This window comes from Aptenodytes forsteri, unplaced genomic scaffold (genome assembly GCF_000699145.1).
Source record: "Aptenodytes forsteri isolate BGI_AS27 unplaced genomic scaffold, ASM69914v1 Scaffold16, whole genome shotgun sequence".
Lineage (NCBI taxonomy): Eukaryota > Metazoa > Chordata > Aves > Sphenisciformes > Spheniscidae > Aptenodytes > Aptenodytes forsteri.
In genome coordinates, this window is record NW_008794753.1 from 2582601 (window position 1) to 2609677 (window position 27077).

Sequence of the window (27077 nt, forward strand, 5' to 3'; positions counted from 1 at the left end):
CAATCACAGAATTTGAATTCTCTTTTTACTTGTGAGTCTAACCATTTGTTAACTAATCACTAAGACCTGTTAAGAATATGACTCAGTGACTAACAGACCAGAGTTTACTCATATATTATCTAGTCAGAGCAAAAATGTTAGTCAATTAAGTGAAAACAAATTTGGTATTCATGCATCAAGACAGCTGTTTGCTGAAAAGTGTTGATTCATTTTAAACATACAAAAATACACTGACCTGTATACAGGGTCTATAGAAGTTTTTGTAATCTTTCGAGCATACACTAATGACCTTAAATTTTCATTTTCTTCGGAAGGACAGTAATTATTTTGGAACTAATTGCCAAAATACGATAGCATTACAGGACAAAATAATAGAAGAGAGCATTATTTTACTAGCATTATTTAAAAATCATTCTTAACCAAAACCCCCAAGAATTTCATATGGCAGATATACAGGAAAAATAGTATAGTTTAAAATATTTTAAAGTGCCTGAAGGTATTTATGCTTTCAGCATCCAAAAGACACTTCATTACTTCACAAGGCTTTTTCTTACTGCTTTTTGAAGAAGTAACCCAGAACTCAAACACATTTTTCTATGCAAGGGTCATGGCTTTTCTATAAAGATCCTAATTTTGCAACCCAAGATCAGAATTTTATTATTTTATGTGAAATTTATCAGATGTACTTGAAAATAACATAGCAAAGTAAACAAAGTGTTACTCAAGAAACCCTCACTAAATTCCATCACTGGATGCTACTCCAGAAGTGAAGATGCTCTGATGATGAGGATCTCTGTGCATGTCAGTGATCACAATCTGTTGTATGTCCTTCTCAGTGTCTCTTGCTGACATGTATGCATTTTGCAAAGCTGTCCCAAACACAGGATAAAATGATGCTGTATTTGTTGCTCTAATTTGAAAGAACATGTTATGAAAAGGGACGGAAGACAATTGGTGGTGGATCCACGCTTCTGCAGGTGATTAACATTTTTGTTTAGGAAAGAAAAGAAGTTCAAATTTTCCCTCCTCTAACTTGGCCTTCTATGCAATTTTAAACTTTACACCCTTTCATGATGTATAGTTGGCTCCTCTGTTTACAAAACCACAGTGGTTACATGCACCACAAAACCAAGCTTGCATTGCATTGTTAATAAAAGTCCAAAAGGCTTCTTTTGATGACTGCATCATATATTCTCCCAAAATAAAAATCACTTTCATTAAAAGGTTTACTACAATGAAAACTGAATTTAATGTTCTATTAACACAAATTAAGATCTGGATTAAAATGTTTTTTAATCAAGCTGAAAAAGTACTGAACCAGTACTTATTTAAATTATTTAATTCTTTAATTTACCTAGCTTAGTACTGAAGTAGATAAAAATGAAGTTCTGAATATTTAAGCAATCTGTAGCAAAATAACTTCAGCAGGAGATGAAGCATTTCTTTAGTATTAAACTCCATTTATGCAACAGAGACACCTGAGCAGTATTCTACTTACCTGAACTAATAAAATGGCAGATTTATTTAAGTATATTTTTATCCATACATTGCTCATTTTTCACATATACAAATTTTACAGCTTCAACTAAACCCCTAGAATTTGTATTTAGCAAGCACTTGATGCAACAAAGCCCAGATTACTGAAGCAGAACACATTTGTCTTTTCTAGTCTACATCTGCATCCACTTTGCATGCCACTTTTTTCTTTTTAATAAACTTCTGTGTCTTCATACGTACATGAAGCACTACTTTCTGTTATAAATAAAAGCCTGGTAACAGAAAACCTCTGTCTTCTAATACAATCTGGAATTACTGAAGAAGGCAAACAAAGAAGCGAGGAGTAACCCAATGAAGCTTCCTGCAGGAATTTGGTTCTACTTTGTGTTATCGGTAGCCTGCATGATTTAAGACTTGCTGGGGAATCTTAATCTAGACTTGACACCACACATTTTCAGAAAAAGTTAATCCTTTGAGTACACGTGGTTCATATCTATTGATAGTGGAAAGGGGTGAGAATTCCAGTTCTTTTTGTGACTGAGCTTGACAGCAATCAGGAGTAACTGAATCCAATTTGCTTAAGCGTGATCAGTTAAAACTTGGTCAGATCAAATTTTCACCTAGTCTCATTTTTAATCTTAAATGGCAAGTTATAACATGCCTATCAAAAAGGTCGGAGGAAAAACAAAAAAGCTATCTACTGATGAGTCCCCTAGAAAACATTTTAGAAGACTTCATTTTAAAAGCCCCACTTCTTGTCCTCTAGGAAATGGTTAACTGATTTCACTTAATCCGTGCCATACATGATATTTAAATTAATTGTATCATATTTCATCAGTTGTCTTTTTCTAAGTTGAAGTCCTAGTCTTGTTCTCCTTGCGTTGAAACCTTTCCATAGATTTGGCTGTGGCCTGTCTTGTACACCTGATTATCCCTTTATTTCATAGTTACCTGTGCAATTCTATTTGCATTTCGAACTGCTATTGAACTGATGATCACAGAACTACCAAAAGTTTCCAGAACCTGTGCTTAGAATGAAATGGAAATTAAAATTAGCTACCCCCCCCCAACTTAAGCAATGCATTTACCATGGGCTGTTCATGCCTACTTCTCATGGAAAGCATGGAGTTCCTATTTTTTAGACTGTTACCATTTGTATTAAATTGACGGTATTTCTTAAGGTTTTTTTCAGTGCGTATCAAATTACTTGATTTGCCCTCAAGTGATAGGCATCAACACCTATTTGATTACATCATCACTAAAAACGCAAAACTGTTCAAAAAAACCCACCAGCTATTCAAAATGGATTTAACATTTATTCCAAATTCATAAAGCTTTTATAAGGTGGCCCTCACGATGCCCTTGAAACCATTATTTGGTTCCTACAATTTCAGTGTTAGGACACATTTTCTGAGTCAAGCTGTTCTCCTTCACAGCATGGTTCCATTACTTCAGCTTATGATCCACTCTAAAACAGTTCCATTTCCCTTCCCAATGTTTCCATTATTCCAGTATTAGTAGAATGACAGAAACTCAGTTTAGCTATTACTTCATAAAGGTGTACTTTATCTTTCCTAAGAAATCAGACTCTTGAGCATATTTCTCTGAATTATTTCCAATTTAATCAGTCTGCTAATATTATACCCAGAAAAGTATGCAATACCTCAGTATATCAGAGGACACTATTTCCTTGCAGCAGGACTAACTCTCCAGATCTACCGCTTTTCAGTCTGACAGTTTTGACACATCTGTACCTCACAGTACCTTATTCTGCTTTGTATTAGGAGGAAAGCAAGCTGAAATGAAGTGCACACAATGTCCATTCTTATTATGGCACAATTTGAGTTCTATGAATTGTGCTCAGTTTTTATCATTCAATAAATAAAACTAATCTCTGAAAGATTCTCCCATTTGTACTTTTACTCCTTCTAAGCTTCCTCATATACTATATGGATATAGCATTTATACATTTCACAAGTATAACATAAGAAGTAGAGTTTGCAGCAATATAAAGTATCACTAAACTTATCATTATTTAGTGACAGTAGCTAAATAAAAAAATCTGAATAGTTTCAGAAGTTACTCATCATACCTGTTATATTCTGGATTAAATGCTTATACACTAATTCTAATAGCAAACTGAGTAAGTCTTCCAGTTTACTTAATTCTTTTATGATGCAGATTATTGTTTCCCAAGAAAGCGACCTTCTATCCTAGAGCTTCTCAACCTTATGGGGAAAAAATTGCATATGATACAGTCTTATGTACCTGCCCTTTCATCTGGTCTGTTAATGGAAAGCTATAGTGTTTAACATGTTAAAGAAAGCATGTTTAAATCTTTCAAATTAATGATGGTATTTGTCTTTCAGCTTTTGGAAGGGGGCTTTCAACTCACCCCACAGAGGAAAGGAAGATAATTATACCAGATCTGCAAAGTTTGCACACTGCTTCCCACCTACAAGCCTTTTGATTTCTGCTGTGCTCTCCATTATCTGTGTATAATATGAGATCTGCTGTGTAAAAATAATTTATGATAGCTATTCCTTCTAACAAATTTAAAGTAACATTGAGATAGCTTGTAGTGCTATTGTTAAAAACAATTATTGCACCTTGAAATTAATGGATCAGGTCCAATCCCAGACCTATTGTTTCAGGCTCTACAGTATCGATTTTATCACTGCCTGCCCGAGGTTTTCCTTTCTTTGCAATCCCTATGGGTAAGAACAGTTTTTATCAGAGTTGACAATCTAAAGAACAGGGAGTCCTGAGCCAGTCATCTGTACCTGCTTTACTGAAGAATGCAGTAGATGATAACCTAAATTATTGGAAAAAGCATATAATAGCATTATTATTATTAGAATGAGCATGTTATTGTAAAAGTAAAGAGGACCATACTAAAATCTTGAAGTTTTGCCTTCAAATAATTTCTCGTTTCCTTTTAAATATTTCCCCAGCTAATAACTCAAGGAAAAGCACTTACAGATGCAGAAGAAGTAGTACTGGAACTTCAGAATTACAAATGAGATGCTTTCCAGTCAATATTGAGAATCTCAGTTTTTCATTTTTCCACTACACAAGTCACTACCTTCCCCCTGTGGTTTAAGCACAGAACTGCACAGTCTGTTCAACACTTAACTCTTGCACCGACAGTGATGATTAGGACTCTCACATGCCTCTTCTGAAAACCGCCCTTTCAGCATGCCTGAAGTTAGCTGCTTTTTGCTTTTTTACTTCAGGAGATTTATTTACCATCCAGATTTGTGCTGACAGCAAGTCTTCAGTGGCTAGCCAACTGCTATCACTACTTAGTCTTCTAAGGCTTCACTTCTGAAGTGCTCTCCATTTCAAATTAGCAGCACCTGAAATCTCTCACAAAATCTGGTTTCTCACACAGCAACTCAAAAATCCAAGAGCCCATTTATCTGCCCTGCAGGCCTCTGTTGCTATTTCTGTGGCTCAAACATTAAAAAATGTAACTTGCATAGTGCAACTAATTTTAAAAAGTATTACACAGAATCCTAAGTATAATAATATATCATTAACCTTGACCATATAATTTAAGGGGTTAGACATTAAATAGCTCTTTCAAGCTACTGAAACAGACAGGCCTAACAAAGGTTTAACAGGCTCGCAGATGTCCACTAATTCCAACAAATAACACAAAAAGCTTCATCACTTCTTGCCAATTTAATTACCCCAATTGCCTGTATATCAAAAGTGGATTTACCAACTTATGAGAAGTACATAGATTGGAAGTACAAGAGATAACACAGGGGGATGGAGCCAGGCATTACATTCAAGAGAAGTTTTCTAAAACCAGGTGACATCTTTCCTGCATGATTATGCTACATTCTGAGCAATAGCTGAGAGGGGGGATTGGAATAAATTAAAAAAAAAAAAAGAACACAGGCTATTTGTTATGACATCTTAAAAACTAGCTCAAGTATTCCTTATTCCACTGTATTTTTAGTTTAGTTTAGAAATTGGTATACAAACATCTGCTAAGACATCCAGTATCTTAAAGTAAGGGAAGGTACCAAACCCCACAATCAGATGCGTGCTTTGTAATTTCACGCCTCAATTATCAAGAGGGAGGCCTAGCTCTTTATTCTTCATTGGATGTTTCATAGCTAAGAAAAATGTTGAAGTTATTTTAGAATTAAAAACATTAAATGATTATAAGCAAAAGGGACATTTAACTACAATTCTGTTTTCAGTAACTTACACTGTCTCATAATCTGTATGTGTATTTTTCAAATATGCCACATGAAAAAAAGGTGGTACACAGTTAAGAAGACAGAGGAAGAGATTTCAGGTATTCTTGAGAAACTATGACACAGCTATTTTCAATTCCTAAGCAACAATATCTTACATTAAAAATAGTACAATATTCCCCTCTGTCAGTTCAATTACTAAAAACCAGGAGAGGGTTACTAGCAGTTTCAAAATTGCCTAATTATCCAGTGCAATCCAATCTATGTCTTCAGAATAGTCTCTATGGTCGCAATAGTTCCTTTCTTCATTGGGGGATGAAATTGGTTCACGTGCTCTGAATAACCTAATCACTGCTGCCAATACAGTAACAAATGAAGGGAAAAACCTGCCTTATGAGCTAGAAAAATATTTACAGGCCACACTACTGTAACAAGAAGCCTTTTAGAGCTATTTCGTAGTATCAGGCAGAACATAAAGCAAACCCAAATACCTATACCTAAAATAAAACAGCTCACAACAATAATTGGGTTAGTAAGATACCTTTACTCAACGCTATGATGAAATTTTCAAGATGGCTTGGGAAAAATGAAGTCCAAACACCTAATGTTAAAATACTGAGCAGATAAACAAAGACCATAAGAGACATCTACAACACAATGTAATCATCACCAAAAAAAAAAAAAAGGCAGCAAAATCAGCCAGAAATATTAGATAATAAAAACATTAGTCTACTGTCATACCAATGCCATAAGTACTTATACATTAAAAACGTATTCATTCTATTTAGTGAAATGATTTAAAGGTTTCCCCTAGTCTGCATTCTTCTATTTAATGAAGCCCACAGCAAAACAACCCTAAAATTTGTTAGCATTAGCTACCCAAATCCAAGATTAATTTTAACATTAAATACACATATCTATCTGTTCAGATGTAAAAATGCAGAAGTGTACTAGCACACTTTATTCTGACAATATTAGAAACTAAGTAAACCTCAATTCAAAACAATTATTTCACAGTTAAAAAAACATCCATCTAAGACAATCCACTAAACACAATTCAACAAAAAGACCTTAGAAAATGATGCTTCTAAATCATTAATCTTTACATCAGCAATCTTACAATAAACAGGCCCTGAACACATACCGTCAGGGTTTTTTGGATACATTTCTTTCATTAATCTCCCTTATTAGCAGCAGCATCACCACTCACTCTTCTGTTCTTTTCCTCCTAAAATACATTCCCCAAGAGTCCTTTCAATGCAATTTTATCAGCATTTCTGAGAGGTCTCAGCCATATCCCTACGCACAAGAGGCAGCAGGCATCTCTGCATTTGTAACAATCTATGGCTGCAAAGGAGGGTGGTAGGCAAAGCAACTGTATCATAACCAAAATGCTGAGTTCTATTATCTACTGCACCACACGTACACACATACTGCATCAATGGCCTCAATTCATAACAGCGATCACAATAGTGATACATAAAATCTACAGAAAAAGCATGCATTACTCACTGGGTTTTATTCTTTAGCTTCTTCAGCATGAAATTCTTTACGCTTTACAATGTAGTAGGTATGAAATGAAACATTTTCCCTTTATTCCACTGATGCCGCTGTTTGAATACCATTAGATACCAAGGACAATAGGCAGGATCAGCTCGAACATTAAGAGCAAATATTTAATGGAAGACTGGTTACCCCCGTCTCTCCCTTTCACATCTCTGCCTCATGTATCCAGGCACGGGTGGTACTGGCTCCCTTGAGAGGCTGTAGCTAGCAGCTGAGGCACAAACTAAAACATGGCATGGATGTCAAGGAGCTGATGTCACAAAAACAAGTATTTCTCTGATAAAACCAGCAATTCCATTAGGGAAGTCCTACAAATCGATAGATATTGTTCAGCTGAACATGCTTTGTTATACAAATGCACTGCAGCACCAAGAGTGATAAATCAGATCAAGAGCTGTCAGTGTAAATAAGCAGAGACTATAATAACTAAGTTATAAAACTGCCAATCAGATACCATGGTTTGTATCAGGAAGGCACAGGATGCACTTATAAGCACAGAAGAGAAACACACACCAAAACATTTCAGAAACAACCTTGTTTAACATCAGTTCCAAAAGAATAGCTAATCTACTAAAAAAGTAAAAATATTTTTAAATACAAAAGCCTGGCCTAAACGTCTGCCATCTTTATCAGGAAACATTGTGATAAAGTATCCAAGGCTCCAGGCCAGCAGATGCTAGAAACTACGAGAGGTCACACTCAGTATCTGGGAAGAGATGCAAGGCGTTTTAGAAATCCTGCCACCTCATCCACATAGCAGTGCTGCCATTCCAGTCTGTGGGGACGGGTTAACTGTCCTGCTGAAGGTAAAAGGTACTGCTTCTACAACAGCAGCCGTACATTTATAGTGGGAGCTGGGTCTGGCGCAAAAAAAAAAAAAAAGAATCAGGAGCAAAAGGAACACAGAGACAACACAAGTTCAGATGTTGGAGACTGTGCAAATTCTATCTTGCTGACAGCATCACATCAATATAAGAAGGTAGGTTCTTCAAGCATGAAAAGAACTTTTCTTAAGGAATGCAACCAGAATTGAAATATTAGTCACATGGTTTATTCCATTAATGGATTATGTGCATTTATTTCAAGCTTTGCTGGCTGGTACAATCTCAAAACCATATCAATTTCACAAAGGTCCAGGAGAGCTAGCAATTATATTATTAGATTTCAACATAAATGCAAAACATTCAGTATGTATTCCTGCACTCTTCTTCCAAAGCATTATTGTTTTGAAGGAACTGGAAAGAAAAACCTACAATTCTACAGAAATTCACTGCAAAATATTTGCAATTCAGAAGATCACATACTATTAGAAATAGTCACTCCATGACCTAATATGAACAAGTCTGAGCAACATATGGCAAATGAAATTATTTAGCTAAAATAAAAAACTCAACAATAGTTTTGTTTAAAAATTCCATTTCAAACTGTCTGCAGTTCTGTAACAAACCAGAAGTTCACGAATAGAGACTGCTAGTTTAAGTAGAGGCCCATTTTGGACAGAGTGACTAGTTAACTGTTCATTTGTCTCTGGAAATAACTTGAGGCAAACTCATAAGCTCCTTTATGGTGTAAGCATGATGCTCTAGAAAAATGCATACATAACATTCATTTTTTAAAAGGATTTCCTATGAATGTAACTACAGTGATAAAGCCACATAAAATAAAACAAGAATTTGAAACATGCTGAATATTTTCTGAACTAAGGACAATATTTTAGTCCTGCCAAAATAGATAGTCCTTTGAATAAACTCTATCACCACTATCAATAACATTTCCATACAGTCTAAGTATGATGTTTGTTGTATGCCTTTAGCTAACAAGCAATAACGCTGAATGCATTAGTTTATGCTAAATTAGCACCAATACAGTTTAATAGGTCTGTTGCAAAACAATTTGGAAATAGTTACAACTAGGCCACAATACCAGATTTCCATGCAGGCCCCATGGATGCAAAGAGGCAATACGCACTGAATTAATTCATTAAATTACGAGAAACCTGACCACAAATTACTTACCGAGCACATCCTACTAAACAGGCTTTTTAAACAATCGAAGTATGATTCAACATGACCTGTAAAACCATGTAGGGAGAAATACCCTACAGACAGAATAACCAGGTCATCTGAGCCACACTAATTTATGTGCTTCTGTAGTTCATCTCATGGCTTGAGAGAACTAAAACATCTAACAAATTAACACAAAAAACTTTTGTACTAAAATATCTACACTTTTAATGAGATCATTAAATTGCAGTGAACTTTATTATGCCACATTACTTGCACAGACACCCCTTTAAGCAACAGCCTTTTCTCTCCCCCAGTTAGCTTACTTTTCTTGACAGTATTTCACAGTAGTCTGCTTTGTGTTTTCACAAATAAGGGCAAATAATTCTATTTGGGACTAGCACCAGTCTAGGTTGGCACAATGCGAGTATTTCCTCCTGCGGGAGGAAGCAGAGCTAGAGTCAGCTGGTTGTTTCAGTTCTTATATTGGGAAAGCAGAGTGGCACAGATGCCCCTACTCCCTACAATTTTCATCCAACAAGTTAGAAGCAAGATAGAAAAAGAAAACAACGTAGATTTCAGCATGTTGTGAAGTAGTCCCGAATACTGTAGTGATGCCAGACTTGGTTGTTCCACTCTTAGTTGCAGAATTAAGGCGGAGGAGGCACACCAAAGTTAGAAATTTAAATAAAATCAACCGTTCTGTCTTCACTGAAAGACAGCTGTTTCACAGAACACAGTCTGAAGACTTACGATGGAGTATTAATACTTGCATTTACTTTTGGCAAAATCTGCCCTGGTAGAACATTACAAGCATTCTAAGGCTAGCTAATCCCCAAATCCATCACTTGCTCTTTTACTGTAATTCTCACTAAAGTCAAAGGCACCCAAGACATTGAACTACCCGAACATCATAAAGCATCATTACCAAAAAACGATTTCAGAAAAGTAACAAGATACAGGGAAAACCAAAGCCTTTACTGTTGCTAACAGTATTTTCTGTAGATACAGAGGTTCAATTTAGGACATAACACTTTCTATAACTCAGGTCCCAGAATAAAACAGTGTTCCATGTATACAATTCACATCAAGAACATAATTAAACCTACAGAACTAAGACCACTCTTTCCAGAATGATCATGAAAATTGAGCCTGAAAATATTTTCCCATAGATCTTTTCAACCTATTAAGCTAAACTGGAAAGTGACAGCAAAGTAAAACCTACACGTTTTCAACATACAGTAAAATATAACTACAGAGTCTTCATTTGAATTTTAACTCATGGACAAATGAGTATTGACATTCAGTCTTATCTGCTTGCACATTCAGTAGAATTACTGTACATTATGTGATATAACAAGATGGACTGGTTGCTCATTTCCTTGTTGAAACTTCATCAAAATCAGTAAGAAACCCACTGAGCTACTATTTTGATAGATACAAGAAAGTACACAAACAAGAACATTAACCAAGGCATGAAAAAACTCAGATGTATGGAAAATAGTATATTGGAAACAGCTACACAAATGCTTACTTGGCTCATCCTAAAAATAAGTGGGTAGACCACGTAGAAACCTTCTCTTTCCTTCTGAAAAAAATATGAAGTTCTCATGGAAAATGACTTCTTTAACATCAAGAACATAATTAAACCTACAGAACTAAGACCACTCTTTCCAGAATGATCATGAAAATTGAGCCTGAAAATATTTTCCCATAGATCTTTTCAACCTATTAAGCTAAACTGGAAAGTGACAGCAAAGTAAAACCTACACGTTTTCAACATACAGTAAAATATAACTACAGAGTCTTCATTTGAATTTTAACTCATGGACAAATGAGTATTGACATTCAGTCTTATCTGCTTGCACATTCAGTAGAATTACTGTACATTATGTGATATAACAAGATGGACTGGTTGCTCATTTCCTTGTTGAAACTTCATCAAAATCAGTAAGAAACCCACTGAGCTACTATTTTGATAGATACAAGAAAGTACACAAACAAGAACATTAACCAAGGCATGAAAAAACTCAGATGTATGGAAAATAGTATATTGGAAACAGCTACACAAATGCTTACTTGGCTCATCCTAAAAATAAGTGGGTAGACCACGTAGAAACCTTCTCTTTCCTTCTGAAAAAAATATGAAGTTCTCAAGGAAAATGACTTCTTTAACACTTCTAACCAGCACAGAAAACAGTCTATTTCTCCAATTGGCTGAACAAGGACAGCAGACAGTGTTGCATATTTACTCTTTTTTCTTTCTATAAGGCAACTTTAATAACCTAGTCACAACATGAAAACTTGTCTGCTTTTTACATTTAACCTTTCATCTACTGTAGCTTAAATGTAAAAAATCATATTTAAACTGTAATATTTCAGTATTTATTCCATCTTCTAAATTTCAGTAAAAGTTCTCAATAGAGCAACCATTCGTATATTAGTATTATTTCTCCAATTAAAAATATTATTCACAACTATTGACACTACACATTTTTAGCCAGCCTGTCAGTGTAGATCCTGATCAACTAAGTAGTCTTCCCATAGTATGCGTTATTTGCTTTATCAGCAATTAATTTCATCTGTTCTTGTATCTTCCAAAGAGAAGAGCAAAGGTCCTTCAATTCTTCAGTTAGCTTTTACTCACACCACTGTGACTAGCCAAGCATCATTTGGTAACTGTGTCACCCAATTATTCACGTTCCTTTCCTTAACATCTACAATGATATGAACTAATGTACTGATGACACCCCTCCATGATGGAAAGTGACTATACAGCTACTGAATCCTTTTATCACTGTGCAGTTTAAGTTATTGAAATATAGGTGTCCTGGTTTCGGCTGGGATAGAGTTAATTTTCTTCCTAGTAGCTGGTAGAGTGCTGTGTTTTGGATTCGGGATGAGAATAATGTTGATAACACACTGATGGTTTAGTTGTTGCTGAGCAGTGCTTACACTAGTCAAGGACTTTTCAGCTTCTCATGCCCTGCCAGCGAGAAGCTGGGAGGGGGCACAGCCAGGACAGCTGACCCAAACTGGCCAAAGGGCTATTCCATACCATACGACTCATGCTCAGCATACAAACTGAGGGGAGTTGGCCGGGGGGCGGCAACCACTGCTCAGGAACTGGCTGGGCATCGGTTGGCAGGTGGTGAGCAATTGCATTGTGCATCACTTATTTTGTATATTCTTTTATCATAATTATTATTATTATTATTTTCCTTTCCTTTTCTGTCCTATTAAACTGTCTTTATCTCAACCCACAAATTTTACTTTTTTTCCCCATTCTCTCCCCCATCCCACTGAGGGCAGGGGGGAGTGAGCAAACGGCTGTGTGGTGTTTAGCTGCCTGACGGGTTAAACCACAACAATAGGTAAACCATATCAATCATGTATGCTTCCCCTGGAGGTTTATCTACCTTTCACAGGATTTTTTGAGAGATTAATAACCTTTTCATAAGAAAAGGCTGTATCCCCCTCTTCTTTAGTGCATCACTTATTTTCCCTGCAAGTTAAGAAACCAAAAGAACAACAAAAGCAACGGACCACATTCAAATATGCATCTAAAATCTTGACCTCTTTTCCTCCCAATATATCAGCTACTGGAAACCAGTATTAATCCTCAGAAACATAAAAACAGTACTACAATGTTGATTCATATAATTTCTCTGTTGATAAAATATCAAACATTTTACATTCTATTAAGAAACCACAAAACAGATATACATGTACGTAACACTAACTTATGAAAATCTTTTCATCTATTTCTTTTCCGTGTGACTGAAAAAATGAAGCTAAAATTTGTTAACATTTTAGTACTCACTATCTTCTCCTGGACAAGGCATGCCGGGTTTCTCTGGAATACTTGGGAAAACTAAAACAAAAACATGAGATTTTTAAGTGAAAAGATTCTCAGTAGTACTTTTTCCTTGATTCTTGAATATATTTACACAAAGACAGTTTCTGGAAGCCTTTAAATAATTCTGTGAGAAGTAACAATCAAAATTTGGGTCCATACTGGCAAGATCTTATACTTGACTACAGCATTAACAAATCTGTGCAGTTTGGAACTTGAAGCCCCCTCGAAGCCTACTGTATATATAGTTTCAGCTTTGGGCTCCACCCCCAAAAGAACACTTCCTTCTTACAACATCAAACTATAGGGCACCAGCTACATAGAGAAGAATGTTATTTGACAGGCAAAGGAGTTGTTCCAATCTCACATTTAAGAAGCTGTTAGGATTATCAACAAATGCATACAGGTACTTGAACTATGTAATACTTGCCATGAATAATCAGCCCTTCGTCTCTGTTTTGACAATACAAACGGAAGGCTTCTTCCAGTTCCATCTGAGATGAGATGGTACATGGGTCACCTAATAAAAAAGCAATACATAGGCAAATTTACGACCGAAGAATTAAGTGGAGAATTTCAATTAGTCAGTAAGAAATGTACCAGCCTCCAGGATTGCTTTTCTTTCAATCATTTGATATTAAGCTGGCATTTTGATCAAAGCCAAAATATATCAACACCATTTTTTTTCCCTTCTAATTTTATCAAAACCGAGTAGATAGAAATATCCTATGTTGGTTTGCAAGGGGACAACAAAATACAAAAGTGAATAGATATGCTTAAAGATCTTTAACACACAGCAGAAAAAAGCAAGATCACTTCCTAGTAACCTGAAAATTTAAGTTTAATTCAAAATTAATTCACCCTTTGCTAAAAGGCCCATTATCTTACTACCTTAACTTCCTTGACTGCAGAACCATGATACGATAACTTAAAAGTTATGAAGGTACACATAGATTCTAGTTGAGTCTCTCTTGCTAGACTGACAGAAAAGCAATCTATGATTAAAAAGTGTAAAAAATAAGATACACAAATGAAAGTGACAGATGGGATACAAATATGCCAACACATCTATATCTCTCATGTAGAAATATAATTAATGTAAAATTAATTTCTCTCTAAAAGTCTCTAAAATTTTCAGGGTTGGCTTGTATTTTGAGGAAAATAGGTTCACATTTTTTCTTTTAACTTAGATTTAGAAGTAGAAGAAAAGCAAACAGAAGAAAAAAAATAATCACAAAACCTGCCTAGCCACAAACTTTCCTCGCTCTTTCAGAAAAAGATGTATCAAGCCTTAGTTTCTATGACTTTGTCTTCTGTACTTACATTCTGTAGTATCAGATTCAACAAACGGAGCTTTTAAAAGTTCTCAAAAAGGCAACATGCCAGTCGCAATTTAAAGCATATTCTAAAGAGCCTAACTATTAAAATAGATAAACCAGAAAAACCCACACACCCCAAACTACAAGATTATCATTCAGGATGAAATTCATAGGGAAAAGAATAAAATAAATGGAGACACAAGCATTACCACACACTAAGGCCTGGGCTCAAGTACCATGCCTTATCCACACATTACCATTTATCTGTGACATATACCATTAGTTTTATATTAAGAAAATATGCAGGAATGCAAGTATTCAGTCAGACAAGAGTACCCCAAAAACATTATTAACTAGTAAGATTGGGAAGACTAAGAAACTACTGTGATACGGATTTTAGCCTTTAAGCAGTGAAAATAAAGAACTCAATTTCTCTGAAAGAGAGACAGCCCAAAGACCACTCTTCTCAGCTAACAGAATGGACTTCAATATGATTTGGAAGTAATGATATGACACATTGGTGATGTTTCATAAAAACCCTACTGAATTAATTTCTTGGTGCCAGAGAAACAAAGCACTGGAAAAGCTTCTTGGGAGAACTAGAAGCTAAGCCAGAACACACGCATTACTGAGATCTGTATTTCAGAAGATGTCCTTTCCAAGGTATAAATCCTAATCGGTTTAAGTGAGGACATTTTTACTTAAACATCTGAATTGGAAGGTAACACAGGAATACCTCTCTGGTAGACAGAAATACTGTTTTAACAACTCATGATAACCTCTAGATCACTGGTGTCTCAACTGTTTTGACAACACATCCCATTATTAAAATTTTTTGAGCACAAACCCCCAATATGTATATTTATAAATTATATATATTATAAAAACATACACAAAGATTAAAATTTTAAAAAGATGAGATAAATACACAAATCTGTAAAATATTTTTATTAATGGTACAAAACCTTACCTCTCAAAATATTAAAAATTAATTAAAAATATTTTTAGTGAGAACTCTGTGATTGAACATGCTTCACGACTTTTGAAAATCTTGGTTTAACATTTTATGATATAGTGATTCAAAGGTCTGGTTCTAGGCTCAGTTTATTTCAATACTAGGTTTTAGTGGTATTGTAGCTAAAAAAAGAGATACCTCACAAAGATACATAGATCCAAATGAAAGAAGTGCATCATTGGCTGCGCTTACTAAATCATAATACTTATTCTTCAATTCCATCCACCATTTACGCAAAGGCTTTGTTGGCATTCAGTTAGTAACTTTTCATCACCTAGACTTTAGTAAAGCCTTTGACACCGTTTCCCACAGCATTCTCCCGGAGAAACTGGCTGCTCATGGCTTGGACGGACATACTCTTCGCTGGGTAAAAAACTGGCTGGATGGCCAGGCCCAAAGAGTTGTCATGAATGGAGTTAAATCTAGTTGGCAGCCAGTCACAAGTGGTGTTCCCCAGGGCTCAGTATTGGGGCCAGTTCTGTTTAATATCTTTATCAATGATCTGGATGAGGGGATTGAGCGCACCCTCAGTAAGTCTGCAGGTGACACCAAGTTAGGCAGGAGTGTCGATCTGCTTGAGGGTAGGAAGGCTCTACAGAGGGACCTGGACAGGCTGGATCGATGGGCCCAGGCCAACTGTATGAGGTTCAACAAGGCCAAGTGCCGGGTCCTGCTTGGTTGACAGCTGGCTGAACATGAGCCGGCAGTGTGCCCAGGTGGCCAAGAAGGCCAATGGCATCCTGGCCTGTATCAGAAATAGTGTGGCCAGCAGGAGTAGGGAAGTGATCGTGCCCCTGTACTCGGCCCTGGTGAGGCCGCACCTCGAATACTGTGTTCAGTTTTGGGCCCCTCACTACAAGAAAGACATTGGGGTGCTGTAGCGTGTCCAAAGAAGGGCAACGAAGCTGGTGAAGGGTCTAGAGCACGTGTCTGTATGAGGAGCGGCTGAGGGAACTGGGGTTGTTTAGTCTGGAGAAAAGGAGGCTAAGGGGAGACTTTATCACTCTCTACCACTACCTGAAAGGAGGTTGTAGTGAGGTGGGGGTCGGTCTCTTCTCCCAAGTAACAAACGATAGGATAAGAGGAAATGGCCTCCAGTTGCACCAGGGGAGATTTAGATTGGGTATTAGGAAAAATTTATTCACCAAAAGTTTTTAACAGGTTAGAAAATTCCACTTCCAAGTTTAAGTTACCAATGGAACAACAGAAATATCTCCAAATAGCCATTTTCAAAATGCTCTCTCCATATAGCATGAGTCCCTTTTGAAAAGCAGTTACTTTGTCAGTCATTGGGATTAAGTGGTTTTGGTTTGGTTTTGGGTTTTTTTGTTTGTTTTGAAAATAACTGCTAGGTAGTATACTACTGACAGCCACTTATCACAGATAAGTCCACATATTTGGAACATTTATCTTTTTGTAAAAGAAAAATGCATTACATCTTTAACAACTCCTTTAAGCGCTTTGCTAGAAGACAACCAGCTAACCTCTGCAAGGTACAAAAGTTTCATGGTCACTTTCCAACTTATTACTAGGTATTGTAAACATTGTACTATCTAAAGCTCTTGGTTTTATAAAACTAATCATACTGATGACATCCTGCAGCACTCCACACACTTCTGGCTCCAAATCCTTTGCTGTAATAGCTTGTCTATGAATGACGCAGTGGATGAATTTCATGTGTGGTGCTCTCTGTAACCTTACCCCAGAATCCTTTTTTTTTATTCCAGTCAAATCAGCCTCTCCATCAGTGGAGACTTACACAGCTTTTCTGTAACACATTGTTATTATTAAAGTCATTTACTGTTGAGATTGTATCTTTTCCAGTACATCTTTCTTTCCTTCAGTGACTCACAAAAAACTACATGTTCACATATCTCATTATTGAAACAGAATCTAGGAAATACCCTAAGCTGAGACATGTTAAAAACATCTGTCCTTTCATCCAACCATATAGCAAGCTTCCCACACTGCATAGTTTGTTATAATACTTGTTTTCTTCAAACCTTCAGCAATATCTTCAATGCATCTTCCAACAGCATTTTCTGACAAAGGAATACATTTCAGTTTGTCCCATCTTGTTTTTTGTGTATTATTCCAGCCATATTTACCATGACAGGAAGAACAAGTCTTTCCCCAATGGTATGTGGCTTCTTGTCTTCTGCTATTAAGAAGCCTCAAAACTGGTTTCTAGAAGTTTAACAAAGTTTAGTGAAGTTTTGTAAAATACCAAATTGAGTATCACAAGACTTAAAACATCAGTGAAAAAAAAAAAAAAGAGGTAGAGGTTTGTCTTCTTGCTCTGGATACTTAGTTTTTAACTGTCTCGCTAATCATGATGGCTGCATACTATCATTATTATCATCTCAAAACACAGCATACACTTAGGGTGAGGTTCATCATTAAAACAGTGGATGTAAACCTGTATTTCAAATACTGTTCTTGATAATTTTGAATCTTTTTGACTGACTTCTTGTCAGATCTGATTAGATAGTCATTGTTTTTACCCTGTAGTGTGGCTGACAGTTCATACTTAGGAGTAGGAGAAATGTCAGCTCCACCATTTTCTTGTTGTCTGCTTGCGCTCACATTATTAGCATTACCTTGTGAGGGTTATTTTAGTTGAAACTAGATAATTAATCCATAAATCCACTTAACCAGGCAGACGTAAACTGCAGTACGTCACAATACACTGAAAGGGAGCAAATGAATAAGGGTGTCACTCTCAACCCCTGCAACTTTGTGGAACACCCAGTCTTCCCTCAGCACACCTTGCCCACCATATGTGACAGGTGACTGTATGATATATGGGCCAAGTGACAACACCAGTGTTGATCCACATGTTAAATCAAGTAAAGCTTAATTTCCTATTTTTTAAAAGTATTCTTATTTTTTAAAAAGATGCACCCCAGAGTGCATCTACCCCTCTTTACAGAACACTGCTCTTGACGATCTATAAATACTGTAATAATGCAACATGAAAAACAAAAGAAGTATTTGTATTGCAAATTAACAACCCATATTCCTTACATGTTTATGGGATTTTATGAGTTATTGATATTTCAAATATTTTGGATCTTGTCAAAAAGAGAGAAACACTAAGAAAGCCCAACAGAAAATTCATTTTCTTCAGCTCTTTGGTAGGTTTTCTTTATCCATTAAGCCATCAGCAATTGTTTGCTTTAAGTTAGTTCAAAGAGAACATCTGTTTGTGCAATCAGTCAAATGAATTTAAATTACCTGTGGCAATAAGTGGAAATACTCACTCATATGCAGAAATAGGATAACTCATAAAACCTGTGAGGATTGAGGGCAGCCAAAACAGCAGATAGGTTGAAACTTAACAACTTAAAATCGGGAATTAGAAAAAGGGTTGTACAAGTATGTATTTAACCAAGACTAGAAGAAAATGCTTAATAGAACTGCAATCAAAACCAGAAATCTCTTGTTTTAATTTAAGTAAACATCAAAAAGCCAATGCAATAGATACCCAAGCCAAGAAACAGTTAATATGAATCACATCTTAAAATCCTCCAATTCAAAACTCATGAGGTTTTCTACTTTCCTACAATAATCTTCCTTTTATTAGCAGCCATGCAGTTCAAATAGCTAAGCACATGCAATGTAATTATTCTCCATGCACTTCGGATCAGGTTACTTTTTATTAGATTGCCATGAAACTGAGGGTTAGGAAACTGAAGTCAGCACGGGCTGCCTCTGTCTTTCTTGGTAATCAGAAGATAAAGAGTAAAATTTAAAAATAATTTATATTAGTCCTTGGTATCTTAAAAGGACTGAATCTTCTTTGACTACAGGCTACCTCCTTCCTCAATCATTATTTTGCAATTCCATTCACCCACCAAACAACACTACTTGGCTAAGAGAGTAGTATAGGCCATTAGTAAAAAAACAAAGCACAATTACAAATGTTAGCCAAACCAATTTAGTATTTTTTCACCTTTCTGCATTCAGTTCTAGGAGTTCTGCTGCACACCATGGCTTTGGCAAGATGCAACAGGAAAATAACCGAGCACCTGTGCAGCTGTATAATTGCATGGTAGCTGTTCTCAACCTACTAGGTCAAGAGTTCTGCCCATCATGAGTTACAGATGCACTACACTCCTGTTAAATCATAAGCAGACACATACATTCCAAAAGGAAACAAAAAAAAGTAGCAAAGGCACTCAGTGTCAAGTATCCCCATTTCACTACTACTCACAACAACCAGAAGACTCTAACTTAAGGCTTGCAGAGAACTGCCACATTTTACAGCAGAAAGAAATATGCAAACCCATCTCACATCATGCCGATATTTCAGAGCCTATAAGAAGGGTAAAGAAAAGATAAGTTTCTCTCACATACAGCTATTTGTGGAAGAATAATGATAAGACTGCTTTACAACTGAAGATAACTTAGAACAATGAGATCTGGCAACATCAACCTTTCCTGCAGGAACAGCATGAGACAAACTTTCACAACAAATCATTTTTACATGGTTTTATCAACACCGCATTCCACAAAAATAAAAGTTTATACTATTTTTCCCACATATGAACCCCCCCCATTTTCTTTTTCTGGACATGACTTACTTCAGATACACTGGGCATTTTTCCCCACACAATGGGGAAACAGCTTATTTCTGATAAGTTTTTATTTAATGCCTATTATCTTTGAAAAATGGTGCTCTAAAGTATCAGTCAAGTGGGAAAAAACAAAACCAAATTCAAGTCACCTTTATTTCATGTTTGGTCATTGTATTTTACATCAACAGGATATTAACAACCAATTTAGTAGAATGCTCCTTTAAATATAGACAACATCTACCCTCCAATACTTGAATAGGGTATGTTAGACCATTAATATAATCAACACTACAATCAGTGACAATCATGCAGTTGCCAGGGACAACCACCATAAAAAGAGAAAATAAATTATTATTACTGGAATTCTTAGCACCTACCTTGCATAAAATACAAAAGTCCTAGAAAAGTTAAAAACAGTTTTCTGATATTACAATTGCACAGCTTCTCAGAAACACACTGATTCAACAGATAAATCACAATTCAGAAGACGCAAATGGCTACGTCATTCTGGAAGCTGACAGGCTTAAAAACATCAAAGAGTGACCTTGCCAAGAATTTGAAATTGAGAATTTTGAGGGGTACAGCATTAGGCCTATGAAAGTCTGAAATTAAAACAAACTTTGTATTCAGCATAGAAGCATAGAATAGTAAAATAGTAAAGTTCTGCAAAGCCTTTACTTCTACAGAAGTGAATTCAAGTGCTACTGCAATCAACCTCAATGTTTTGAGGCTCATTTCTCGAAGCTCCCTGCTTTCTAAGACAGGGTTGTATACCCTGGTATTTAGAAATGAAAAGTAACTCCACAGTATGAAACTTATTTAAACAAGTTTCCTCAATGCCCCTTCTTTGTGCCACAATGAACAATAAACCCAAGAATGCCCAAGAGTATACTACTACCCAAGAGTAGTATTTCAGTACAATACCTTCATCATCAATCCACTTGAGGGTAATTGGCTGTTCCTGTTGTAAATTACACATCTCATGCACTTCATCACAAAGTTCATCATAGCTCATTGATGCATCCAAGTTTGTTATCAGGATGTCCCTGTATGAGATGAAAACATAAGCTTTATCAGAAAATATCTGCATTAGCCTGCATATTCCAACAATTCCATTTATGGACTCTAAGCTGCAAAATCATACTTACAGAATCAGCATTCCTCATATATAATGCTCCCACTAATATAAATTAGTTGCCAGAAGTCAATAGGATTACATCTCACAGTGTTGTAACTCTTTAAAAATACTTTAGTATGGAGGAATTAACTGTGTTAATGATGTATCTTTAATGCATGTTTACTTGGGTGAGTCAAGTTCCCTTATTATAACTATCAGCATTTGAAGTGTTGTAAAAAACCATAAGATTTTGTAAGAATTAAATTTTATCCAGGTACTTCTTCCATCAGGAGATAAGTAAAATCTCAATTATCGTAAAATCATTTTAAAATGTAGGGTTTTCCTCACATCCACTATATCGTTAGAGAGAAAGCTTTGATTAGGTGAATTCTCAAAAAAAATATTGTTACAAGAAAATTTAGATAAAATCTTACTCAAATTCTGCATCTTGTGCTTTACCTTTATAGCGTTTTGAGAACATGAGAATGTTTTGAGAACTGAACTCTGCTAATGTAAACCATACAGTATGCTCAGGCACTTGCAAGAATAACTCTTGATATAATGAAAGCCCACACAGTACTGTCAAAGCAGGACAAAGATTTTAAAAAAAAAAAAAAAAGAAAAGATTATGCAAAACAAAAATCTGAGGATACAAACTAGACTTTATTCCGTTTTCTAAATATTTTTCAAATGACAGACTCAAGGAAACCAACTGATTAAACAAGTGCAGGACCAAAGAGAAGATGTACTTAAGTCATCTCAGTGCTTTCAAAACTTTCTAGGGGATAATAAGGAAACGGTTTTGTAGTTAATGGCTACTGGCGTATGTAATTCTTTCCTCTCTTAGTTTAATTCAGTAAATATACCAGAAGTTTCCCAACATGACTGAGCTAGTTTTCCTATTTTCATACTGTGTGACAAGTCATTTTACAAAACACATTATATTACATATTTTGCCTACTTGTATCTTTCAACCAGAAGCCAAAAGGTACTATGCTGAACTAAGAACCTTAAATTCTACGACTTACATTTTAAATTATATGCACGAATAACTTTGCCTTTTGCCTTTGCTGAGAAAAATTACAGTAAGCAAAGCTCTAAATCAATTTAAAGAACTGTACTAAGTTTCAAATTCAGATTAAAAGCACTGCTACCTTTTCAAGTGTACCTTTAATCTACAATTCGCAAAGTTCTCAAAGAACAGCAACTTAATAATTCTCCATAATAAAATGGAAAAAGAAATACGTATGCTAACTGCCAACTTATAAATCCATATTATTGTACAATACTGAGAGCTGTCAGGTGAAGTTGAGTTTAAGAACATCTCCCTGTCAAAAACGTCATATTTTATGCACTTATGAAAGTAAGAGACCAAACCAGTTATCAAAGTAGTGTTTGAGGTCTGGTGCAATGCCTTGCACCAAGACAAGGTCACTAACAAATGCAGCTCATTACTTAATGCACTGCCACCGCAAGCTACTCATCAAATCCAGTAGCTATGTATCTGTGGTAATTGTGGACAATCACACTTTCACAAATATCTAAATAATATTCAAAAACTGAAACTATGCAGTAAGACAATACTCTACCGTACACACTACAAACTCCAACTAAAGCTGACAAACACTAATCAGCCTCAAGTTGTTAAAATTATTATAACAGATGGCACAGCCATTCTACAGGTAAATTAATAAACTTCATATTGGACAAAACACAGCTGAAGTATGCTAAATAGCACCTACTGCAGATACAAACATTAATGATATTTATTCAAATTATTATTATTCTCAGTGATGTCCATGTTCCTTTGAGATTGACTGTGTTTAATCTTAATGTCTGTATAGCCACATTAGGCAATCAGGGCACAGACAAATGAAAATCATTCATTGTTTAACACTAAAGAATCCCACAGGACACTTTTTTGTCAGGTATCTGAAATAGGACACTACAAAGTAATATGAAGAACTAATGACCAGTAAGTTACGTATGAGCAGTTATAGCAAGAGAATCATTCACATTGCTGGATTAAATGTGTCACCATTTAGAACCAAGGTAACATACAGCAAACGATACTGCATCTTTTGCATTTAAATGCATCACTGCATTTAAATGAATTGATTTCAAGAAACCAGGTATAAACCAGATAAACTAAGTAACTGAAATAATGAAGTGAGGATTATACAAGTTTACTTTCTTTTTCAATCTATTTATGCAGTTACTTATACTATGCTATGTTAGGAACTCTGTCACACCCAGAAATGTGAATACCTAAGATACTAGGACTCCACAGAGATAGACTCATTCAAGTGTTTTAGAACTTCCTCATGCTTAGATTTTTAACTGGGATTTCAAGATGATATATTGTACTATTATTTTACTTTTTTAGCAGCTACCTGAGTGAGCTTGTCCTTAATTCTAAAGTTGTCCAGCATCAATGATTTCCTGCAGTTTGCCAAATTTGTTCAAAAGATGAGTGTAGTACTTTAATGGAGATACGGAGATAATCAGTTATACAGTCTATAATGCCAAAAACAGTCAGCTCTTACTCACAGAATTAGATCAGTAGAACAAAACCAAAATTCATTGAGTTGGGAACTCGTTGTTTTGTAAATTGACATATTACAGACTTCACAGCTAATGGAAATTACTGAATATAGTGTTGCAGGAGAAACTATAGTAGTAGCTTATTGTAAAACATCGTAATAATTACACACGAATTCTAATAGGGACACAAGTATTATCACTTCCTCCACTTCTGTGCAGGCAAGTTCTACAGACACACTCCCTTCAACACTATTTGCCAGCAAGCTATCCCAAATACACTAAGTTCTATTTGTGTTTATAGTGCCTTCCCTTACAGAGCTAAGGCAGCTCTCCTACTGCTGTTTCAGAGAAGCATGCATATCCATGCACCTCAGAGAAGCACATCACACAAGTATTTGAAGTTCAGATGTTCTTCTCAACTTAAGCCTATGTATGACATGATTCAGAGGTGTAGGATAAAACTATGGAACAGAAAATAATTATTAGTAATGGCAAATATATGGTACAAATCTTTCACCCAGAGTTCATAAAGCAGTCTACATGCATCTATTAAATAACCAAAACCATGGTGCAGATTAACGATAACAAAACCCAATTGATCTGCATTAACTATTTTGAACACATTTCAGAAATTACTGAGCAGCAGTAACAATGAACCACAGCATGCAGTCCCATTTACTTTCATACATGGATTTCTTGTAAAGTAAATTTTACTTCAAGTAAAGTAACAAACTTCTATATTTTGTTAAGACATAAGTTTTGACATCAATTCTCACCCCTAAAAGCTTATCTGTGTTTTTACTAGGCAAATTTTCATACGAAAATTTAACCTGTAGATAAATGAACCATAAATTAACAGATTCTACTAGACTTTCAATTTACAGGTGGCAAAGTAAAGACATAAAAATAAAATGAGTAGGCATAAGGAAAGAATTAAAGTCAGTAGCACAGCTAGAAATTGAAGCCAGCTAAAGTAAAAACAGATACATTTTCATACTAATTTATGAGAAAACTGGTATTTACCAAATTAATACAATTGCTCTACAGTTCTAAACTCAGGACCTCAAACTACTTGGCATTGACCTGGTAGATAAGTTTAACAAGAAAGCATTTTGTTTTCAATAAAATTTGGTGGAGTGACTTTCATAATTACATCACATTTAACTCAAAATAACATTTTTTTTCTCTACACCACAATATAAGAACAACCACAGTAGTAGCAACATTTACTTATTTAGCAGTAAAACATCAGAAAAGATGACTCAGGTCACTTATCAAATGCCAGTAAGTTCAGTCTAAATACTTCAAATCAAGTCTAAGGATTTACTTAGGCCAAATATTTAACTCCTCAAACTTAGGCCTTGGAGGAAGACAGGAGAGACCAAAGCAACAATCATTTACAAAGTCCTCACAGTGGTAGCAAACCAATTAAACATGTCTGAAAAACCAAATTCCATGTTGAAGCAATAAAATCTTCCTGACTCTACTGACAACTGACTGAAGTCATAACGGACCATGATTTTTTTTTTTTTAATTATTGTCTTAAATCAGAGCTGCAAAAATAAGCATTGTGAAGATAACTGAAGCAGCTGTGTTAACATCTCATTGCCCTTCAAGCTGCATTAGTCAAATTACTGGGAGGGGAGCAGGGGGAATCAGCTATCAAAAACTAAAGGGCAAACTATACAGGAGTTTACTTTTAGTATTTATTCACAACAGGAAAACAAAGATTGTGGATTCTTTTTTTTAATCACTTAAAACTGAGTCTTCAAGCAGCCTGCATAGGTTCATCTAAATTCACTGATAACTTGCAATCTAAGCAAGATTCTCTCATTTCTCATATTTACCTAAATAATTCCAGTAATAATTCCTTGTAAAATTTCTATAAGACAAAGAAGGACAAAGCCAATGGCACCCACTTATTATTTCAAGACTTACATATCTACCCACAAAGAAACAGCTCCTTTAATTTTCCAAGACAGAAAGTACTGTAAGTTAAAATAGTATCTAAAAATTCCTGCTAGAAAAGGACTCGTTAAATATTACATGTTTTGTCCCAAGGAGCACGCAGTCACAAACTGTTATCTGTAAGTGGAAACCTGCACTTCATAGTCTCCTCCTAATTTCAGCAGTAACTTGTAGCATTCATTATGTAAGATTTATCATATCTTTGTCATAAAGTAGATACAATAAAATGTAATAACTGCATCTGGATGCAAGAGATGGATCTATACCTGCCTGTGACCACGAACGCTTGTAACAAAACAGAAATCAATAAGCCATCAACCCAGAATAACTGTATGCCAGTTTTGCACATTTTCCCCCCTTTCAAGAGAACAAACTATCAACTCTTTCCCACAGTCAGCATGCTGCAGGAGTCTGGATGGTATTTTAATAGCCCAGAAGTTTACCTATCTGATCTGACATTAATTACAAATCCACCAATGCCCTGGTTACTCTGTCACAAGGTCAGACTATGAACTCCTGCTCAATGTGTTTCAAAATTAGACAGGATACAATATAGAGGAGAGAACATGCTGACTTACCCACTATAGTGTGTTTTTACTCTGATGAAGTCTTTGTTCAAATCAATTTTTGAGCCCATTCTGCTAGGCATGGTCTGTATTTAGCAGTCTAAATGAAATTATAAACATATAGAAATAAGTTCATTCAAGACAGATAACTCATTTAATTCTGAAGTGAACAGCGTCACATGTGAAATTTGCGTTTCTCCTCCAGATGATTTTCAATCCAGCTGCATAGAAAGAAAACCAGAATACAGATGAATATACACACACCCTACTAAACAAATGAGTTGCGTCAAGTTTTATAGACACAAATAGCTTTAGACTGAACAGCAAGAAATCAAAAGGAAAATATACAAGACCATTGACGTGCACAGAAATTAAGTGAGATCAGTTAAAAATACCCTATACAATTTAGTTTTATGGAAATATCCCAAGCATTTAAGGATGTTTTTTAATAAAACATCCAACAGTTTCCTCCTGGCCAAAAATACTCCAAAGAAATCTTTACTTATTCGTCAACACAGCTTCCGGCTCTTTTCTTCCAAAGAGTAGAGTATTTTAATTCAAAACGGTTTTTATACACGTGGAAGACTGCTATCAATTAATGTTGGTTACAAATTTACCCAAGAAAAGCAGAAGAGGAACTCCAAGGGGCAATTTAAGTTACCTTTACGATTGGAGACTGACAAACATCCCGTTTATTCAAAATTACCACCACCTTCCCACATACGCATAGACATTCAGACAGCTCCCTCACCTCACTGTCTGGGGAAGCAAGGCCATAGGTACCAGGGAGAGACTCCAGAACTCGGCCTCCCGACCCGTCCTCTCCTCTGGG

At 35.7% G+C, this 27077-nt stretch overlaps 1 protein-coding gene across 1 annotated transcript in view; it reads right to left on the reverse strand.

Annotated features, from left to right (window-relative positions):
- Positions 1-26328, reverse strand: part of PRKCZ (protein kinase C zeta) — a 73081-nt gene extending 46753 nt beyond the window's left edge. Inside the window, exons 1-4 of the mRNA XM_009274142.1 lie at positions 26258-26328; positions 20975-21096; positions 13567-13656; positions 13104-13154 (exon numbers count right to left, since the gene is read on the reverse strand). Of these exons, the coding sequence (XP_009272417.1) occupies positions 13104-13154; positions 13567-13656; positions 20975-21096; positions 26258-26328 (334 nt within the window). The remainder of the gene's footprint in view (positions 1-13103; positions 13155-13566; positions 13657-20974; positions 21097-26257) is intronic.
- Positions 26329-27077: the final 749 nt, after the last annotated feature.